The following is a 15,959-nucleotide window of genomic DNA, read 5'->3' as shown; positions in this document are numbered from 1 at the left end:
ATATCTTTGAATATTGTTCTATATTAGAATTCACATGGAGAATTTTAGTAATATTTAAAGACATCACCATTGGAAACATCTTGGGCTTTGGATCATGTCCAAAATTCAAAGAAATTCATCATTTTTTCTGCATATTCCTATCTAGAATATGAAGTCTTCTTGCATGCATTTGCGATGTTACTTCTTCCCGAGGGGATAACTATTGTTTAGTATTAATGGATCATCTTCAACATCTAATATTGAGCATCTATTGACACTATAGGAGGCATTTTAAGGGGAGGATATATGGTTTCTCTTCACATCTCAATTATGGGAAGGAGTATTTTTTTGCATGGAGTTCTTTCTTTCTCGCCTTTTGGGGGGACATATAGACCTTTTCTCTTATATCTTCTAGTGCATGGGGAGAAAATTTATTGTAGACTGTGTTAGAAGTAGTCCTTGTGGCGGGGTCATGATAAGTCATCCCTCTATCTTCTTCACTTACATTTTTTTTATTACATTATTTCTATTTTGGAGAGGAGTTTTATTTCCTAGTGGGTTTTCTCTTTTACTCCAGTTATGTGAAATTTGTACATGGGTACCTAATATGACATAGTAGCTAAGATCCATCATCATTTTATTTATTTGAGCCCTATGTTACACTTAAGGGAGGTATTAGTGTAAATAGGATCATTTCACATTTAATTAGCATATCACTCTCTCTAGGTTGACCCATCCACACTTATTATCTACTTCAAGTTTTTTAAATTTTTATCTAACTTCATGTGGTTGAGACACATATACTCACCTCTCAAGACACCTGTGTTGAACAATTATACATGGTCTCACACTTGTCATATGAGCTAACATGTGTTACACATTTGGATGTGTTGTCAAGCATTCAATCCTACCTTCCTACCTCCTATTCTTTACTTTTATATGCAAGTTTGATCATTGTATATTTGTTGCATTCTAATTTATATGATAGACATACTGTAATAATTGTGCTCATCATTCACTTGTGGAAGTTATCATTATTCTTACATTTTGATCTTGGTTGCTTAGACATGATTTTTCCCCACAAGCTCTAATTAACTCTTCTAGTTGCATGCTTGTACATGGTAGCATCGACCCATCCAAAGGAAACTTATTCTTCCATGGACATAGTGCTAGTCAATGTGGATGAATGCAAACCTTTTTCACTTGTTCCATCTCACCATGATTGGTCAATTATAGGATCCTAGTTAGTAAACATGGTGGTATAGTTACGCTTTAATTGAACTATTTAACGTCTTGTAGTAGATTGTGACCTCCTAGATGACTCATGTGTCTTCTTCCCAAATGGTTTGAGATTTACTCATCATTCTATTGTAAAGTGGCATTTGTCATGCATTTGAGAAGGTTTTATTTTTAGCTTCTCTTTAAAAGGATTGAGCCTTTGTATTGTAAAAGTTGGTAAAAAGAGGAGCAAAAAACTTTGACTATAAAAGTGTCAAAGTTATAGAATGCATGATGTTTGTTGTTTATAAAATTTTTATTGCAATAGTTTTCTTGAAATAAATAATATGAATGAATGTTAATAGTTTGAATCGTTTCCAATTGCATTCTCTTAGCTAAGGGTTATAGAATTAATTACACACATTCATTGTGCTAAATTGTTGTTTGATGTTAGTTATTGTTCAAGAAATAATATAATATTTCACTAGTAATAATAGGGAGTATGAAATCTACAAGGGATCATTATGTGGGATTCAAATTGTAGATCTACATATGGTTGGTTTTATTATTGTAAGGAAGTCTTAGGAAAGTACGCCATCCAAAATATTTTTGTATTGATATGCAATAGATATATTGAATTAGGTACTCTGTAGCTCCATATAAGGCATTGATCTATATTGAGTATCATATCCTAACCCATGATATTTCAATCATGAAAAATTTACAAAATTATTTAGTTCTTCAGATTTTTACTTCATTCATACTAGGAAAGTTAATGGTATAAGGAAAACAATTATTGTTGTTTGTAATTTCACAAATCCTTGTTATAATGTATCAATGTTCATATCTAGAATGCATTGTCATTCAAAAATGTTGTACATATTAAACTAGTGTATGGATTAGGTCCACTTGCCTTGGTCTTGCAAAACCTAAAGTGCAGGGGAGGATATCTAAATCTCTCCCATTTGTTGGACAACCATGTAATAATCTTGACCAAGGGAGTTGGGAATTTCTCAGAGATTATTGGTAGTAGGTTAAGACACCAACAAATGTCACACTAAATTCCCAACATATAAGCTCCTTGATGTACTTTTTTCTATTGTAAATAGTGAACCGACCCAATACTTTAAAACTATAATTTTGAAGGATTCTACCATCCCTTAGATTCACTATCTTATTTTTGAGGCATGAAGCAAGAAACTTCTTGAACCTACTTGCTCATACTAGTGCGTCACAAATTTTAAATGATTGATGACTTGCTAAGATAAATTTTCATAACCCTAAAGGCTCTTCTAAATTTATAAAAGGTAAATGAGAGCATTTGTTTATTATTAGATTCTATTTGAGGCCTAGGTATTGGTGAGTCTTTTCCCACCTCACATCACATGCCGAAACATGCATGGTTAAGATTGACCAATCTTTACAATATTGAAAAACCTTGACATAGGTTTTCTAACCTATACCACTACTACAAGGAGCAATGTAATAAAAAATGCTTAGCATCCCACTACTTATATCATTTTTTAATCACCAAGATCTTGTAAAGTCAAACCTTTAGGGTATGCGATGAGTAGTTTTCGCAAGACACTAAACTATTATTGTTAATGTCAAATGCAACCCTAGAAAGTGCTCATATGCTACTTGGTAGGTACTTACCTACAATATTTTATCAAATAAAAGCAATAACATATAAAAAGACAACATAATGCTTAGAAATAGCTTTAAAAAAAATTATATTCATAAATTTGAAACACATGTCATGAGCCCCTTTGAGGAGGAAACTTTCTTATGAGAAAAGCCCCAATACAAAATATGATTCCAAGATGATCTCTTGAATACAACACACGTGATAACATGTGAGGTAAATCCACACACTTAATATGAACTCATTATACTATTACACTCATATTAACCAAGCAATCTAACCCTTTCCAAAAATAAATAAATAAAATATAACTATTTTTATGAAACATATTAATGCACTTTGAAAAGAAGAATAATTTGTCCATTTTATATTTTTCTACAACAATAAGAAAATTCACAAAAATTAAAAAGAGTTCATCGTCCAGAATTTACATGATTAACTCTCCTCCTAAGAATCAAGAACTTCTATTCTCAAGAATTTGAAATGACTATCTCTCCTTAAAGAATCTTAAGAAGCTCAAGAAGAAGCTTCCACTGTCAAAAATGTGCATGGGTGCATCTCCTAAGAAAATTAAGAAGTTTAAAAGGAAGCTTCTTTGGCCAGAACTTTGGAAGAAAAGAGACACGTGTTGTACCATTTGACTTGACAAAATTCCAAATACAACATTCTAGAATTCCAATTAGGCGTGCAGCGAGGTTTGACCAGAGCATATGGAACCCTTTAATGGTAGCTGAAGCTGATAACCTAATTTTATAACTAATAGATTTATTTGTAAAGTTGACACCACACCGCCAGCGTTTGCTCACATGGTTAAACGTGTACATGTAAGCTTATACAGATGCAAATTATAACATGCTCTTTGCCTGAATGAAATTCCGCTGATTTGAATTCAAATATTTTGTTTGATGGATGGTTGGTATCGACTATTTTGTTGAAATAGCAAGATTGATCAAAACACAATCATCTACCATTTGTTTGAGAGAAGGATCAATCCGAGCACTTTTTGTTGGCTTGTGGAATTTGGATTGAGTGTTTTTGGAGTGCACTTAGGGTGTGTTGTTTGTGTGAAAGAAATGCACATTGACTGATATAGCCAATTGGTTAGTGTTAGGTAACCCTGAACTGCAGAGGAGGCAGGGAAAATCATAAATTATTTCTGGGGTAGCGTTTCTTGTATATATAGGCATAAATTTATGCTGTGTGATAGTGATATTGAAGATCTCTCTTGGTTCTTTTCATTGGGATTTCATAAATTCTGAGCTGCGAATTCATAAATTCTGAGCTTGTGTGAATATTCTTAAGGATTTGGCATGATGATGGAAACCATGGCTTTCAGGCATCTGAGTTCAGCATCTGATTTGGGTACCCCCAAATCCATCAAGATGTCACAAACTAGTTATTATGCAAAGCCTGCGGTGTTCAGAAGATTGCCAAGGCAACATAAGATGATGAAAGTTGTTGTCAATGTTCAAAAAGCCCCTAAATTAGTGAATGGCTTCAGTAAGCCCAAGGGCACAGAGCTGTTTGAAACATCATGGGTTAATGAGTCTGGTTTGAAGGATATTTCAGGATTAGCAGAAAATGGATTCAACAGGGCTGGGAGACTTATAGAAGGGCGTATGGTTTATAGGGAGAAGTTTTTTATTAGGTCTTATGAGGTGGGGGCAGACATGACTGGCTCAATTGAGACAGTTTTCAATCTTCTTCAGGTAAGAAGGCACTATTGATTGCTAATTTGGAAGGAATGTGATTCTTTGTTGATTTGGTAATTTTTAGTTTTTGTTTGATATATATAGAGAGCTGGATATGGGTGGGCTTAAGTATATGTATTGTTATAAGTTTGCTTTAGTGAAGGGCCATGAACTTCAGACCTGAAATTCATCAGTGTCTGAACTTCTTAGGAGCTGCCATGCTCTGTTTTTGACATGAAACTATCTGCTGTCATAGCATATGCAAATGGGCATGTGCAGCCTAGTTCTTTAGGTGAGGCCATCATTGTCTATGGTTTGTACTAATCCTTTAAGCCAATGTTTAAGGACCATTTGGGGCAGAGCTCTCAGGGTGGGCCACTTGGGTTCTCACTAGACCTGGAATCATTGGGACAGAACTAGTCTGGGGGTGGACTCGGGTCTTTATAAGACCTGGAATCATTGGGGCATAGTTCATCTGTTTCATAGGGTGACACGGGCTAGACTTGGGCTTTTTAAGATCCGCAATCATTGGGGGATAGTTCATTAGTTTCATGAGTTGACATGGGGGTTGATTTCTTTTTGGTCTTCTGTAATCCTATTAAGAACTATATATGTGGATGTTTGGAAGGAAAGTGATCTGAGTACATTTATATATGTCTTGTGCAGGAAAGTGCAGTGAACCATGCATATGTAGGAGGAGTTTGCAGAGATGGATTTGGGTCTACCCACGAAATGGCTCGTCTAAATCTCATCTGGGTTGTCACTCGCATGCAAGTTCAAGTTGATCGTTATCCTTGTTGGTATGTGTGTAGGTCTATACATCCATTTATGTTTTTGCCATCATGCCCTGTTCTGCAGAATTGTATGGAAGGGCCGCCATGACAGCTTTATATAAAAGTTTCATGGTATTTTGTTTACAGGGGTAATGTTGTGGAAATTGATACTTGGATAGCTTCATCCGGGAAGAACAGTATGAGGCGTGACTGGCTTGTTCGTGACTCTGAAACTGGCAGCATAATTGCACGAGCTACCAGGTATAGGGAACTACCATAATCAATCAGGAAATATTTTCTTTCAAGTCTATTGTTTATCTCAGTTTCTGATTACCAATTAGCCTCCTGCCAATACCAACTTTTACTTTCTATTTAGGTGAGGAAGATGGGGATGGTTGGAATTTCCCCACCAATACTGCAACAAAATTAGCATTCATTCAGGCTATTTTAGTCAATAAAAATCACCCAAGAGAACTCTCGCCTCTTTCTTGTTTGATGGTGGTTGTGAAATTAGATTTTCCTTACATTTAATTTAATAGTGTAAAGCTACTTTATATTTCTACTTTTTCTCTTTTGAGTAATTAGAAAGAACATTCTTTTTGCTCCTGTAGTTAAAAGTAATTTTAAATTCATTTATCTTTATCTTTTTAGTTAAATATGTTGGAATTATTATTATTTTTTAAATATTGATTTAAATGTGGATAAAAGTTAAGAACAGGGGTTATTTATTCTCTCAAAGTTTTTTGGATACAGCTTCATCTCTTATATCATACATCCAGGATCTTTCTTATAATACCTCTATGAAGCTGACTTTTACTTTTGAATCGTGGTAGATAGCATAATCAAGTAATATCCCATCAACCTCACCAATTGTATATCAACCTCACCAATTGTATTCAATCGATATTGAAATACTTGAACTACAAACCCTTTGATTTTTTCTCATTTTGAAAATCCTCATATAAACATATACCAATGTAGCTTATAATATTAATTGTTTAAAAACTGGTCTGAAAGACCATATATTTTTATAGCTGAATGTGTGGTATGTTTGATTGCTAATTTTGCAGCACCTGGGTTATGATGAACAAAGAGACCAGAAAACTCATGAAATTCCCAGAAGCAGTGAAAAAGGAGATATGCCCATATTATTTAGAAAGGTCAGCGATTGCACAAACAGATGTCAAAAAGCTCGAGAAAATTGCTGAAGGTTCTGCTCAATATGTTCTTTCCGGTTTGACAGTAAGTTCTAACTAACTGCAAATCCCTTTTCCAGGCTCTGGGTATAATCCTTACATATCTGATATAAAATTGAATTTCTGTGCAGCCCAAATGGAGGGACCTGGACACAAATTGTCATGTGAACAACGTCAAATACGTGGGTTGGGTTTTAGAGGTGCTTATTTAAACAAAAACATTCACAGTTTTTAAGATTTGATTGTATAAGTATTTTCAAGTTATTGAATTGGATTGTTAATATCAATTATGCATTTGTTTAATGCGATGTACAGAGTGTGCCAGTGTATATTCTAGAGAGCCATGAACTGGCAAGCATTACCTTGGAATTCAGAAGAGAATGCGGGCAATCACACGTCATCCAATCCCTTACCAGCGTGGACAATGACGAGGCATCTTCCGATTCAACGTCAGCGCCAGGTGTTTCACATTGTAGTGGAGTAAACAAGAAGTGTTTAAATGCATTACACTTGCTTCGATTGCAAGATAGCAGAGTTGAACTTGTGAGAGGACGTACAGAATGGAGATCGAAGACGCGCAATATTAACTGAATATTCATTCAAATTCTTTATTTTTATATTTTTATGTTATTCCTCGTTTGGAGTGTAATTCTAGTTATTCTTTTGGGCAATATAGGTATATATATATATATATATATTTAAATTTATATTTTTCCATGAAACCGTGTGAGATCCGCTTGAGTGCATTGCACATAGAGTGCCATATACATTGAACCATTTAATGGTTATAAATAGTCAATTCTATTTTATTCTTCTTTGAACAACTTTTTTATTAATTTTTTTTTAATTATTCAATATATATGAACACAAGTTAATGTTGATATTAAATGCAATATTTTATTAAGAATAATTTATATGGAAGGAGTTTTTATAATAATGATAAAAAATAAAGAATGAATTTAATGTATCAAAATGTTATTTTTCAACAAATTTGATCTATTTTTATGATCTTATTATATGTTGATGTATTTTTATGGTTTTGTATATTGTTTGGAAATATTTCTTTGATTATTAAGATATTATAAAGAAAATACAATTTCTCTAAAATATTGTATAGGTTAATTAAATAATGATAACAATAAACATATAATTAACTAAAATAGTAAAATTGGGTAAATTTGTAATAATGTTAACTTAAAGAAACTAATTGTGAAGAAACAATATATGAAAGTTGTTTAAATATATATAAGAATAAGTATTTTTGATGCGTCAGTTGTCCAAAAATTTGCATAGACTTGTGGTTCTGTCTAAAACTTTGTGTAGACTTGTGATTCTCTCTAGTCACTTCTATGGTTCTAGGTTGATCTTGCATTGTGTGGATTCATTCGATGAGATACATATTTGATTTGGAGTAACATAGATGCCTATGATCTAATTTGTTTTGATTCTTTTTTTTAGAAGTAAGGACTAATTTTTATAAATACCTTGGAAAGGCTAATAAGGGTTTACTCTCTTCTTAGTCAATCTCCTTGAATAGTTGCCTTTATGAACTTGTTAAATGTTGGTAAATAATAAACAAGCACGTTAGTGATCTAGGATGTTAATTCTAATGCAAATATTGTTCTATTTAGTGTACTAATATAATTTTTTCTCATTTAATGCTCCTTGATGTTCTAATTTTTTTGAATTATAATTAGATAAAAATTAAATTTTAAAATGAATATCTTTAAATACCAAGACATAACAAATTATCATACAAACATGTACTGAGTTGGCTCCAATGTCTATGTGAATAGTGTAGGATCAATATTTTAAATTTTGGGTAATCTAAATGGTGCAAGATCATTTTTATGCAAATCGAGAGGATGACGTGAGATAGGGGAATGCCGATTTTGAGATAGGGATCAAACATACAAGGATTAAGGCTTCTAATGATGTAAATATGAGGGATTAATGTTAATAAAATAAAGATAAGGTCAAATGTGTGAGAATGTGTGAAAGTGAGAGAAAATGAGGGTGGTCAATGATTGAGTAATGAACCAAGCTTATCACAAGAGTGTAACATATATTTCTTTATGTAATCATATTAAGACATCATCTCAAAATGACCTAAATTCAAATGATATTTGACATAGGTATGCAAATTTCACATTATAATTCACCTCCACTTTGAGGTGCATGTGAATCCTACATGAGCATGTACTTCAAAGTAAATGAGCACTTACAAACATGCACATAAAGAAAACATAAATGATATTAGGATCCATCTAAAGTAATGTACCCAACTAGATATCTTTATTTGTCTATCCTCCTTGACATGTATGTTCCATAAGAACTTATAATATAGAGGAAATATGTACAATAAATTGATTCTATCTCACAAGTGAAGTAAGAACAAATTAAATTTTTTATTTAACTATCCAAGAAAGTGAAAAAATAGGAGTAGGTTACAAAAAATGCCTATATGCAAAGTGGTATTGAAATAATTTTCCCCCAATGAAACAATAGGATGGTACGATGTATCAATTCAAGATCCATTTGGACATGGTGATGAGTCTCTATTTAGCATAAGCCACTACTAAAATATCAATATTAGAATGTTAGTGATGATATACATCCCTCTTCAATTAGTCACATATATCATATTCAAGGAATTAGGGATGGAAACACATATACAAAATAAATGCAATGACATGATATGAAAGCATGTAGGCACCTAATCATCTAAATCAAGTTAATAGTGACAAAAATATAAGATATATAAAATGATATGAATGAAAACATACAAACTAGAAATTATTGGGAAATCACATAAATTTGCCATCAATATGGGAAAATCATAAGGTGAGAATAGCTCTAGAAGCATAATGTGGCTCCTAGTGTTGGCTCTTAGTACATGATAAGGGATATGATAATCCATAAGAGGATATGTAAGACATGATGCCACCGATGTGATTGATAGGTCTAAGAACATAATCAATCACATGAGTGCAAAATGAAATGGAGATCTATAGTGCCTTAAAAGTTAAACATAAGCAATGGAATAACACAATTTAGAAACTAAGAATGATAAGGAACCCCAAATCTAAAAAGATAGCACCATTAGAAGAATGATAGGGCAATGAAGGTGCATAATTATTTAATAGTTAAGACATGGTGGGCCCCAAATACAATAGGATGATATGGCAAGGAAAATACAATATGTAAATATAATATGTAGGTAATGAACATTGGCACATAGGAACCATGTAGGAATCAGATAATGCCATGATAAAGTGAATAATAAAGATAATGTAAGCATCACAAGTATGTAATCCAAGTACGGTAAATAACATAGGCATGCAATAATAATCATAAGCTACAATACATAAAAGATTAGGTAAGCGAACATGAGAACCATAAGCAAATACATTCCATGAAAAAAAGCATACAAACGCATAAAGGCGGGTGTAAAAGTATGAAAGGAATAAAAGAATAATCAATGGAGGTGGTAAACATGAGTAAGCATGCAATGACATAGTGACATGCCATAAAGATGAAAACAATCATAATACAAAACATCTCAATAGAAAAGAATGAAAATGCCCCCTCTCCCTTCCCCAAGTAATGAAAACTATGAAACAAGATATATAAAAGGTGAGATGAGCATACAAAACACAATTAACAAGGTATAACAAATGAAAAAAAACATACAATAAAAACTAAACAATATAGATATGAATGTGGTTAAGCTATATTATGCTCATGGATCATTGAATAAGACTTGGAGGATAATCATCACATTTCTCTTCAGTGATTCTTATGTTCTTGACTTGCCTTAAATTCTATTACAAGTGTTTCATCTCGATAGTCATTTTTACTTTGCACAAACACATTATCCATGGGTGGCACATTAGGAATTCCCTTCCTGAACCAAATATCTTATTTTTAAAATTGTAGTTATTGTCATGCCCACTTTTATACATGAAACATTAACACAAACACAACAATTTTCATTTTTTGTTTATGCAACTAATGCCTCAACATCATTGTACACAATGTTGTGTATTGCGTATAGTCAATTTAACATCACATGTGTAATATGATGACAAAGTACAAAAAAAATTATGAAATAAAAGAATAACTAAAGCTAATGAATTTAATATTTAATAAATAATACAAAAATCATTAAACTAAATGCTTCTGCTACTACATAAAATACCTTTTTGACATTTATATTATTTAAATTAAATTTAACTATTAATGAAATTGAATGTTTGATAAGAGAATAAATTTAAATTAATAAATAAGATTTAATATAACACTAGATACTTGACAAGACATTCATCCAACCTACCTACTGAATTTATTGATTTCAATTCTTAACTAAGCTCTCAACTTAACTTAATATTCTACAAAACATAATCACAAAAAACATTTATTGTTAGACTAAATACATATTAATTTTTAATAAATTAAAATACATTTTTTATGGCTAACAAATAATATAGAGTCTATCAATTAATGATTATTTTGATTATGTAAATTTGTGTTACAATTCTAAAAATAATGTCTATAATTCAAATCTAATATTTACATTTTTTTTTGAAAATACGATTGATAACAATTTGTTTAATTTATAATGAAGTGGAGTAGAGTGGAGTGGAGCAAGGAGAGCGGAGCTAGGTTTTTTGTGCATCATCCTAGGTTGCAGTTTGTCAGTCGGATTCCTCCTCTCGAAAGGCTATTTTTTTAGGGGTTGTTTCTTATTGTTTTCTTATGAGTACAACAAATGGGGGGGGCAACTACCCCGCCCCAAATGGTGGGCATGAGGCTCAGGCTCCCTGCTTCTTGATTTGGGGCCCTTCTTCCAAGAGGAAGATCCAAAATCTTATGTTGACAAACTACTGGAGGGGGATACTCCAAAAAGAGAGGGTACAGAGAAACTAGAACAAAATCCTCGTGTTTAATGAGGGGATACGAGATAGATGTCCCAAATGATTTAGTTCAAGATGCTATTTAAGACTTAAGGCTCTCACTTGTAGGTAATTTCTTGACCTTTCACCCTAATGTTGATAAAGTTAGGCATTGGTGGATGGGGTTTGGAAGCTGAAGGGAAGTGTTAAAGACTAATGCTATGGCAAACATGGTTTTTTTTCGTTCATCTTTGTCAATAATGAAGATCTTCTAAAAGTTCTCATAGGGGGTCCTTGGAGTTTTGGTTCTAATGCTAATAATATTCTTTCCCTTTGTAATTGAAAATTGGGTTTTGACCCTAAAGTTGATTTGGGATTTGTCATTCCTACTTGGATTAGGTTACCTAGCCTTCCATTGGAATAGTGGCACACCAAGTCTTCTCGAGAATAGCTAGTTGTTTTGGACAACTAGTGTTAGTGGAAAAAGTGACCTTGCAAAAATCCAAACTAGTCTTTGCAAGACTTTGTGTCAATATCTTGGCGAATTTTGTTCTTTCTAACTTCGATGGTCCTCAAATCTAAATATGGCTCCTAGACTCAAAACATTGAATATGAGAATGTTGTCCTACACTGCCAGAACTATGAAAGAAATGGGCACTTAGGTCTCAATCGCAAGAATCAACCTTGTCTTAATCTTAAATATTTTGACCCAAATATTCAAACTTTGGCTAATCTTGAGAAGAACGTACTAGACTATGAAGGACCAACACCTAGAACAATCTATTCTAGGAGATTCAACCTATTAATTTAATGGGAAGACATAGTTAAAGCAAATGGTAGTAGATGTGTAAGCTCAAAAGTAACCAAACAATGAGAATAGCTTGAAGAATCAGACCCACCCAAGTAACCAAGAAGAAAACAACAATCCTTCTCCTTTCAGAGAGAGGAACTTGAACATCACATATCAAAACTCCAATGAGAAACCAAAATTAAGCAGAAGGAGGGATATGAACCAAAATAAAGATGATAGGGAAGAAGTAGAGGAGAATCAACACCAAGACAAAAGAAACCAGATTTCCTCGATGGATAAGAAAGGTATGCAAAACCAAAACCAAACAAACAAAGTTGTCAAGGATATAAAATTTGGAGATCAAAAAATATTCAGTCTAAGGGTAACGATAGGATGTCTCCCTCTCTTGGGAGCCAAAACCAAGAGCCAGATTCTAAAAAAGAGAAGAAGAAAGAACAAGGGCCTAAGAAACAAAATTGTGGGTTTAAAGACTTAAGGGAAAAATTGGCTATTTTGGGCTTTACATGAACCACCCATCAAGCAAATAAAAAATCAAACTTATTAGAAGAGGAATCAGACATGGAGTGGACTCAGGTTAACAACAAAGCCAATAAGAAAAACAAAGTTGACGTTGGTTTTGAAAGCAAGATTGGATATCCATTTCAAAAAGAAACCAGAATCAAAGATGCAACAAGAAAGATAGTAAATGGTAGGCAGAAGAAATTAGATGATTTATTAGAATAAAAAAAGAAACAAAGGTAAAGGGAGTTTCTCCATTATAAGGGTGTCACAAAAGATACAATTTTGCTGGTGTTTGGGAAAGTGTTTGATGAAGTTTATCTCACAAAATATTAGAGGGTTAAATAACCATTCCAAGTAGCATATCCTAAATGTACCTTATTAGATCAAAAAATGGATTTTGTTTTGATTCAAGAAACAAAAATGAGGAGTGATGGTTTTGAAGAAGTAGCAAATAAAGTCTGGCTGAATGCTGATTTCTCATCTAGTGATTCTAAAGGTGCTTTCGAAGGCTTGGCTACTCTTTAGGATTCTAGTAGATTCTTAGGTATTTTGATTGATAGATGTAAAAACAATCTAATTGTGAGGATGAAGGATGATCTCTCTAATGAAGAATAGAATCTAATAAACATCTATGCCCCAAACTCCAAATCTGCTAGGGCATCCCTATGGTATAAATTGGTTACCATAATAATGAACCATAGAAATGAGCACTGGTTGCTGGAAGGAGACTTCAAATCTCCGCTTTATCCTTTGGAGAAGTCTGGGGGGTGGAGGACTTCTCAGGTAGTATGTTTGATCTTGCTATTTTTCTCACTACTATAGGTCTAGTTGATATTGATCTTCAAGGATAGTAGTTCACTTGGTATAACAGAAGGCAATGGAATAATTTGATCCAGATGAAACTTGACAAATTTCTTGTTTCTAACAATTGGTGTATTTTGGCCGATTTATCTCTTAATGCTCTCCCAAGATTTGGTTTGGACCACAATACCTTGATTCTAACCTGGGATAATAATCCTAACAAAGGTCCATTCCTATTTAGATTTGATATCATGTGGACTTATCACCTAGAGTTTAGAGGGTTAGTAGAATAATGGTGGAACCTCCCACATCACGAGACCCTTATATTCAAAATTATGCAAAAACTCAAAACTATCAAAGCTAGGGTAAAAGGCTAGAACAAAATATCTTTTGGTATCATCTTCCATAGAAAGAAGTTCTTGACTAATAGATTGAGTGAGATTCAAACAAAAATGGATAAAGGAGATTCATATGTCAACTTATGTAAGGAGGAAATAGAGCTGAGAATAAAATGGTGGATAATATCTAAATAGGAAGAGACTTTTTGGAAGCAAAAGTCACGTCTTCTATGACTCACTGAATGAGATAAGAACACAAAATTCTTTCACCAATTGGCTATGAGGCATAGGAGTTGGAATAGGATAAGAAGTCTACAAAAGGAGGATGGTTCTACTTTCTTTGAGGAAAATGAAATAATAGAAATTTATCTTTCCTTCTTTGCTAATTTCCAAAATGTGAATCTTCCACAGGTTGATTATGCTGATCTCTTTGAGTTTATCCCAGAGGTTACAGGTCCTGAAGATATTAAAAACCTTGAGAAACAAGTGACTCTTAAAGAAGTTAAAGAGGCTGTGTTTTCTTTTGGAGGTTTCAAATCCTTGGGGCCGGATGGGTTTCCCTCGACTTTTTTTCAATAATTTTGGGATATTGTTGCTCTTGATTTGTTCAATATGGTCAATTTTTTTTTTCATATTAGGTAAGATTATTAAACGAATTAATGCTACTATAATTTCTCTTATTCCCAAATCAAAGAATGAAAAATCAATGAAAGCTTATAGACCCATAAGCCTGTGCAATACTATCTACAAAATTAGCTTGAAAGTCACAGTCAATAGGCTTAAATTGGTGTTGGATAAAATGATATCTCCCAGTCATAAGGGATTCGTTAAGAGTAGAAAAATATTATATGTTGCTCTCGCTACCCATGAAATGATCCATTGCATGACTATATGAAGAAAGATATGATCTTGAAATTGGATATATCTAAGGTGTATGATAGAGTGTTGTGGCCATTCCTTATTGACGTTTTGAGAAAATATGGTTTTAAAGTTAAATTTCTAGAAATGCCTATTGAGTGCTTCTCCACCCCTACTCATTCTATTCTGGTAAATGGATCCCCTAAAGGTTTTTAATCCTATGGTAGAGGATTAAGGCAAGGGGATCCCCTCTCCCCATACCTGTTTATTATCATGGTAAGTCCTAGGTAGAAATATCTAGAAAAATCTAAAGAATGGTACAATTAAAGGGGTTAAAGTAGCTACGTCTCTCCAACCTTATACCCATTAGCAATTTGTTGATGATACAATCCTCTTTGGAGAAGCCTCTATATATGAAGCTAAAGGTTGGAAGACGATCCTTAGGAAGTATGCTAAAGCCTCAAGCTAGTTGATAAATCACAATAAAAGTAAACCCTATGTTTTCAATGTGAACCAATCCACCAAAAGAAGAATTATTAATATCCTCAATTGTTAGGAAGTTGCTTTACCTAATACCTACTTGGGTTTGTCTCTTGTTTGTAAAAAACCGAGCAATAACTATTGGAACCAAATAGTTGAAAGAACCCAAAATAAGTTATTAGGGTGGAAAGGTAAACTCCTAAGCCAAGTAGGAAAATTTCAACTCCTCAAAGATTCTCTTTAAAATATCCTTGTGTACTACCTTTCTCTTTTCAGAATCCTAGAATTCTTAGCTAATAAAATTGAGAAGCTACAGAGGAAATTCCTTTGGACTGGAGTGGAAGAAAAATCAAGGGTAGCTCTTGTGGGATGTGACAAAGTTTGTACTCCTAAAAGAAAGGGGGGTCTTGGGATAAGGAAGTTAGAGTTATTTAGCAAAGCTCTTTTCGTTAAGATTGGGTGGAAAATCATTTAGAATTCTAAGGATTGGATTGGTATAATGAAAGAAAACTATATTCACAATGAATCCACAAATCAGTTCTTCTAGGAGTCTAACCTACGCCAAGGATCAGTGGTTTGGAACAATCTTCTAAATATCATATTGATTCTCAAGAAAGGGGGGAGAAAATTAGTGGGAAATGGTAAGAACACCTTAATTTGGGATGATTCTTGGGCCAAATATGGATCCTTAACATCCATACCTTACTTAAGATCCATAAAAAATAACCTTATAAACAAAAATGATAAATTTCTAAATAACTATATAGATTGGC

General features: G+C 33.2%; 1 protein-coding gene across 1 annotated transcript; it reads left to right on the top strand.

Moving 5' to 3' along the window:
* Positions 1-3,600: 3,600 nt before the first annotated feature.
* On the top strand, positions 3,601-7,326 carry LOC131040032 (palmitoyl-acyl carrier protein thioesterase, chloroplastic). The gene is made up of 6 exons (XM_057972910.2): positions 3,601-4,551; positions 5,200-5,333; positions 5,454-5,567; positions 6,377-6,548; positions 6,634-6,702; positions 6,818-7,326. Exons 1-6 carry the CDS (start codon positions 4,153-4,155, stop codon positions 7,091-7,093), a joined length of 1,164 nt encoding a protein of 387 aa, XP_057828893.2. The 5' UTR covers positions 3,601-4,152; the 3' UTR covers positions 7,094-7,326.
* The last annotated feature ends 8,633 nt before the right edge of the window (positions 7,327-15,959 follow it).

Source organism: Cryptomeria japonica, chromosome 11 (genome assembly GCF_030272615.1).
Source record: "Cryptomeria japonica chromosome 11, Sugi_1.0, whole genome shotgun sequence".
NCBI classification, from domain to species: domain Eukaryota; kingdom Viridiplantae; phylum Streptophyta; class Pinopsida; order Cupressales; family Cupressaceae; genus Cryptomeria; species Cryptomeria japonica.
The sequence above is the reverse complement of the archived record's forward strand: the minus strand, read 5'-3'. Positions and strand labels throughout refer to the sequence as shown.